The sequence below is a fragment of the Phacochoerus africanus genome, chromosome 8 (genome assembly GCF_016906955.1).
Source record: "Phacochoerus africanus isolate WHEZ1 chromosome 8, ROS_Pafr_v1, whole genome shotgun sequence".
Lineage (NCBI taxonomy): Eukaryota > Metazoa > Chordata > Mammalia > Artiodactyla > Suidae > Phacochoerus > Phacochoerus africanus.
The window spans coordinates 150,772,435-150,778,434 of record NC_062551.1 but is presented as its reverse complement, the minus strand read 5'-3'; the positions used below and the strand labels follow the sequence as shown (position 1 = coordinate 150,778,434).

Below are 6,000 nucleotides of genomic sequence, written 5' to 3'. Positions count from 1 at the left end.
GTAACACAGGGGCTTTTCTTCCAAACGGTGTCCCGACCCGAGCTTGCGCTGAATGTCGGGGCTCCTATTGGCCACACGCCGTGGGGGAGGAGGAGACTGGCGGGGAGAGAGACGGGGGGAGGGAGCGGGGGCAAGGCCTTTCCCTGCCCCCTCCGGGCCCCCTCTGCAGGCAGCCCCGGCGCCCCGTGCGTGGTTACTATGCAAATTGCAGCGATTGCGGAAATAAACAAGCGGGTAGTGAGAGGAGAGAGGGACTGCGAACCGATTGCAACTTCGGCAAAGTCTCGTAGAATCCAAAGCACACAAGGCAAAACCAGAGAGAATCTGAGAACCAGCCAGCCCGGGTTGGATTGCTTTCAAAAGAGGAGAGACAGTGAGAGAGGCAGAGAGCGCGCATTGCAATTGCAGAAGCCTCCTGATTTGGAGAAAAAAAAAAAAAAAAAAAACTCCAAGAAGCCTGCAATTGGCCAACAGCTTTAAAAAAATCTCTTCCGGGTTTTCAACGGTTCCAAGTTTATTAAGATATCTTTTTAATGCAAAAAAAAAAGGGGGGGGACAACAAATGAAGCAATTCGTCTGAACATTTTAAAGTTTCTCACGTACTCTTTTTACATTGCAATGGTACGTGGTACATCTTAAACTTTCTATTTTGCGTTTATACGATATGCGTTTTATAAACAACAATAATGGTAGAATGGTTTTGTTAATGGCTAAGACTTAAAATTTTCTCTAGCTTGCATATGCACTGACGTGATTGCTGGGTAAATGTCTATTGTGATGGTTTTGTTTTAAAGATGTAGCTTTGTGGATGGCTTTTATTTATTTATTTTGCTATGTGCATTAGGGACTGGGTTTCCTTTTTTTTTTTCTTCCTGAGATTTGAAAAAATTGCTGAGCTTGACAGATTTTTTTTTTCTCCTCCAAGTGCTTGCTCGGTTCCAGAAAGGGGAGGGGGGGGGGAATCCTGTACGTGCTCGGTTCTGTAAAAAGACGTCTGGCCTCAGCAGTCAACCTAACCCGAAAAGAAATGTCTGGACCCGGAGAGTAATTGACGATTCGATCCTCTAATCAATGGGACAACCTGGGAGATTGACAAGAGCTTTATCCAATCATGAGGAAGCTTGGGTGTACACTGGCTCGCAGTAGCCAGAGGGGGCGGGGCAGACAAGATCTGAAGTTCTCTGCGGCTCTGAAGGGGATGGTGTGGTTCAAGCTGTCAAAGCTACAGGCTCTTCCGGATTTAGCAAGCAAAATAGGAAAGAGTTTTCGAGTTTCAGAAAAGAAAACCTAATTGGTGTAGTTTTGTTTTGTTTGCGTAAATCGTATGCCTTCTTCCATTGCCTTTTGGGAAAAGTTTTTTATTTTTTTTTAATTCTTCTACAGAAATGTTTAACTTTGTATGAATTATTATTTGTAAGTTCAGGAATGTTGTTAAGGGTTGTGGAAGGTGAGATTCAACTTTTAAAAGTATGTGGCTTAAAAACTATGGGACCGTAGTGAGCTTTCGGAAGTGATATATTGCATACTTAGCATTGCAAAACTTCTTACTCTGATTATCTTAAAAGCTTTGGCTTTTCAGGTACTTTGAAGGAATAGACAAGCCTCTCTTCTTGAACTCTAAACAACAGTTTTAAGGGAGAGAGAATGTTTCACAGGTGTACTGACAGCTGTTTTGTACATTTGAAAGGAAAAGGGGGAGAAAGAGGATGTTTTTCTTGATTTTTCTTGAATTTTGCTGCTTAGACATATGGTCAGTAGGGACCTGGATATTGAGACTGGCCAAGTTCACATTTCTTCTTGTTACCACAACAACCCCTGTGGAGGGTGTGTGTGGAAGATTGCTGACTTGCTAACTCTTAGCTGGAGTCTGGCCTCTTGGACAAGTCTTTGACACCAATCCAGTGGAAACCAACTGCAGTAGCTTGTCTTGGAGACAGTAACTGGCAGACTCTGACTAAAATATATCCATTTCTTCCTTCCCTCTGAGCAGTGTAGACAACTAATTCTGTTGAGAAGTGAATGGAAAATAATATAGGCTCTTTCCCAGCTTTGGATCCAATTCCCTTAGAGCTGTTTCCCAAGGCTTTAGGCCTTCTAATCAAATCTGGCCTGGAAGTTTGATGTAAGAATCTGCTTGGATGCTCAGTTCAGGTCCATGATTCAATTTAAGCATATATGCATATAAGAAAAATCTGCACACAAGTGACTGCACATCAAAAAAACTAGAAAAGAAAAATGTTGGAAATGCTAGTAATAAAGTTAGTCTTGGTAAGAAGTAGTAAATGGTGTTGTCACCCATGAGCCCCGATCTTATCTTCACTGCTTTGGGCATTAAAATGTAAATCATATTAATAAGATCTTCCTATTAAGTAACCTCCAAAATTAGAGGTATTTGAGATGTACATATAAGTGAAATCTTATTGACGTAATTTATATATCTAAGAGGATTTCACTAAAACTGGCAAGGTAACATTTCTGCAAATAAAACACAGCAAATGCAAGGCTGGGCTCTGTGCCAGGAAGAATATGGATAGCAGAGAGCATGACAGGAGCCTCCTTTGCACAGAGACAATCCCATTTCAAGGCAGCCTCCTAGCACTTGCAAAATAAATGATTGGAGCAGTTATTTCCAATAAGGGGCTTATCCTTCCTAACAATGGGTCATTTATGTGATTGCAGTACAGTAGTTTTTGTACTTCACCTGTGTTTCCTACATTCTTCTTTCTCCTATCCTTCGCCCTCCTTCCCTGCTTTCTTTCAAGTATCCTAGTATCTTGGATTTACTTTTGCAACTTGGGGAGACAGTTGGAAATGCTTTTTACCCCCAGACTGCCCTTTGAGGAACATCTGTTTCTTTGTGCGTGTGTTTAAATTTATGCCTGTTGGAGAGAAAGTTACCAGAAGCCTCTCTGTAACTGTAACTCTTCTACTGTATTTTTCTCAGTCCTGTTTCCAAAGGCTGTAGTTGGAACTGTGCTTTGTAGTGTTTCCCCCGCCTCCTCCCCCTCCCCTCCCGCGGGGGAGGGAGCGGGAGCTGGCGGAGATAGGAGAGAAAGCAGGAGCGGATGTGAAGGGCTTTGGTGCTGAACTTGGATCCAGCCCTTGCCTAGAGGGCGCAAACAATCGTCCCATATCCAAAAGTCTTACGTAGGGCGCCAAAAGTTACTTAAGATAATACTGCTAACCGCGGAAAGCTGGAAGTCGCGGGCATACCCACTGCTGCAACAAAGGAAGTTTTAAAAGTAGAAATATCAGCATTAAATTGCTTTCCTCCATTAAACAACAACAACAACAAAAAAACAGGGCGACGTGCCAGTCCCTTTTAAAAAAAAAATCCCTTCCCTTTTTCTTGAGATTCAATTAACAGTAAGAATCTTTGCTGTTTTGGGAAGAGGCAGCTGTGAGGTCTATCTTTTAACACACCAAAAGAAAGATTTTAATCTGCTCTGGAAGAAGGCTTCCCAAGAGTACACACGCGGAACAATAACTTCTCTCTGTGCCTCAGTTACATGTTGGAACCGGCAGCCAGAAACTTCTATCGAGGAAACTTGGAGCGCGTTGAAGTTATAGATCCCAGCAAAGGTTTTCGTGGCCAGGGATGTTGTCTCTGTAATTCGGCTTTGCCTTTTAGGACATTTCTCCCCTACTGAAATCCGAGAGGAACCAAGGAAAAGCTGTTGCTTAGTTTGGGGCAATGGAGCTCTCTCATGAAAGGTTTGTTATTATGTCCCCTCACCCCTTAGTAAATAATCTGAGCAATTTCCAAGGATATTTAGAAGCCGGGGCTGTGTGAAATGGTCTCTTGAAAATTCAGGACTTATTTTGGCAATAAAGTAACTGTAGAACAAGCATAAAATAACGTTAGAAAGATGCAGAATATTTCAGAGGACTTTATTGAGTTTTCTCCAGTAGCCTTTTTCTTACTCCTTACTTTAAAAAAAGGAGGTGGGTAGGTGGGGGAGAGACTGAATGAGAGTGGCTTTAACATGTCACCTCTGCTTCACCTGCAGAGTGGTCATTCCAACAGGAATTTCCTCTTTGCAGAGACTCCCTAGCTGTGTAACCTCTACCAAGGTGCAGCTTTCCCTAGGTGCCAGAGCCTTTCAAAGTGATACAGTCGTCTTTCCTTTTGGAATTTTGAGAAGGATTAGAAAATGTAGCAGGCTGCAAACTAGAGTGAGGGAGATGAGAAGGAAGAGATGGGATGAGGGTTTGGAGGAAGGAGGTATACTTTTCCCCCCTCCTTCCCAGCAGTGAGGAGAGCTTAAAGAGAAAATATGAGGTTAAAAAAAAAAAAAAAACTGGAAAAGCAGGCTTATTGGCAACTTGCCAAACCCTAAAAACCACCCCCCCTTTCTGCCAAAACAATACTTTAGCAAACCTAAAATAATTGCAGGAAGCTCTTTTCCATTTTAAGAACTATTACCTGGGGGAGGGAAAAAGAGGGGATTCTTAAAAGGCACCCTTCCAGAGATGTCCGAGGAACAGGGACGGTAATGATAGCCTGTGTCCAGTTCTGGGCACGCGTTTGTGGACCAGAATATCTCCCTTCCCTAAGAGGACATCCCTTTCACATTTTTTTTTCCTCCTAAAAAGAAAAAGATGTCACGGCTAAACCACTGTTGTTTCTGAACGTGATAGAACTTTTTTCTATGGCGTCTGTGTTCAAACCCACTAGTTTCACAGTCCAGGGAGGGAGAACGCTCATTAATTTCCGCCTCCCTTTCTCCAGAAAACCCTCCGGCCCCCAAATCCGGTGAATCTTCCTTGTGAAAATTTCCCCCACCAACCCCGCTTCTGGAGGCCATCGGATTGAAGCTGCACAAAGTTTGCAGGATTTTGTGTATAATTACCTCTGCCGACGATCTATTCCCACAGAAAGCTCCGTTGGAGAGATTACAATGCTTTGAGTCGTACCGCATTTCAGAAGGGGGAAAAAAAAGTTACCTAGGAGGTCTGGTTTTTTAAAAAACAAATTTGCATACATGCAAATGTGCCCCCCAGCCTTCTCCGCGGTGCACTGCGTGCCCACGCGGTGAACCGAGGGGTGCAGGGCAACCTGGCAAAGTTGCCCAAGTCCTCCATCTAGGTCCGCGAAGGTCTGCGGCGGGGGATGGGGGATGGGGACGAGGAAAAGTAGTTTTGTTTGCTTAAGCACATCCTGTGGCAGCCTATAGCTGCCCGGGAGTACAGACTGTAACTGCTCCTCACTGCGTTACCCAGTAATGCGCTGAGCAGGGACGGGGGGGCTGGGGGCCGAGCGAGCGAGCCAGCTAGGGAGCGAGTGAGGGAGCGAGCGAGGAGCGAGTGCGAGCCGCCGCGGAGGCTCGGGACCCGGCTGGCCGCGCGGCGCCGCAGCCGCCCCCTCCCCCACGCCCCCCTCCCCCGGCGGCGGCGGCGGCGGCGGCGGCGCGAGCGGGCGGCGGCCGTGCGGTGCGGTGCAGAGCGGAGGCGGAGGCGGGCGCGCGGGCAGCTCGCGGGCACCCGGCCGGCGGGCGCGGGAGCGGGAAAGGGTGCGCTATGCCTTTAACGCCCGCGTACAGTAGACATGTATAGTGGAGTGTAGGGAAACTCTAGGCGGGGTTAAAGTTCAGCTCATGGAGCGGCAATAGCGCTGGCTGGCTGCAGTTGAGCCGAGTTGGAAATGTGAACGCAAGAAGCAGGCTTGATTTTTTTTTTCTCCCCCCTTCTCTCTCTCTCCTTCTCTCTCCCTCTTTCTCCTTTCTCACCCGCACTCACGCACACCTCCAAACCGCACACCCAGACGCACACGCACGCCCCACCGCCCGGCAGTGATGTATTCTCCGCTCTGTCTCACCCAGGTAAGCAGCTGTTTGGATGCGGAGGGGCTGGAGGGGGGGTCGGGGTGGCGGGGGCAGACCTGGGGCCGGGCCAGGGGTGCCGGGGACCCCCGCGTCAGCTGGGCCTGGGGCATGTGTCCTGGGGTGTGCCCGTGTCTGCGCGTGTTTCTGTGTGTGTGTGTGCGCGTGTGCTCGTGGA

The 6,000-nt window shown here is 47.1% G+C and overlaps 1 protein-coding gene across 6 annotated transcripts in view; it reads left to right on the top strand.

Moving 5' to 3' along the window:
• The first annotated feature begins 201 nt into the window (after nucleotides 1-201).
• NFIA (nuclear factor I A) overlaps nucleotides 202-6,000 on the top strand; it is a 403,238-nt gene continuing 397,439 nt past the window's right edge. Inside the window, exons 1-2 of one of the 6 annotated variants that reach the window (XM_047788851.1) lie at nucleotides 5,184-5,222; nucleotides 5,765-5,822. In XM_047788851.1, the coding sequence (XP_047644807.1) occupies nucleotides 5,796-5,822 (27 nt within the window). In that variant the 5' untranslated portion in view covers nucleotides 5,184-5,222; nucleotides 5,765-5,795. Of the gene's footprint in view, nucleotides 622-5,183; nucleotides 5,223-5,302; nucleotides 5,823-6,000 lie in introns of those variants that run through there. The other 5 variants (XM_047788855.1, XM_047788853.1, XM_047788852.1 and 2 more) reach the window with 5 other exon arrangements.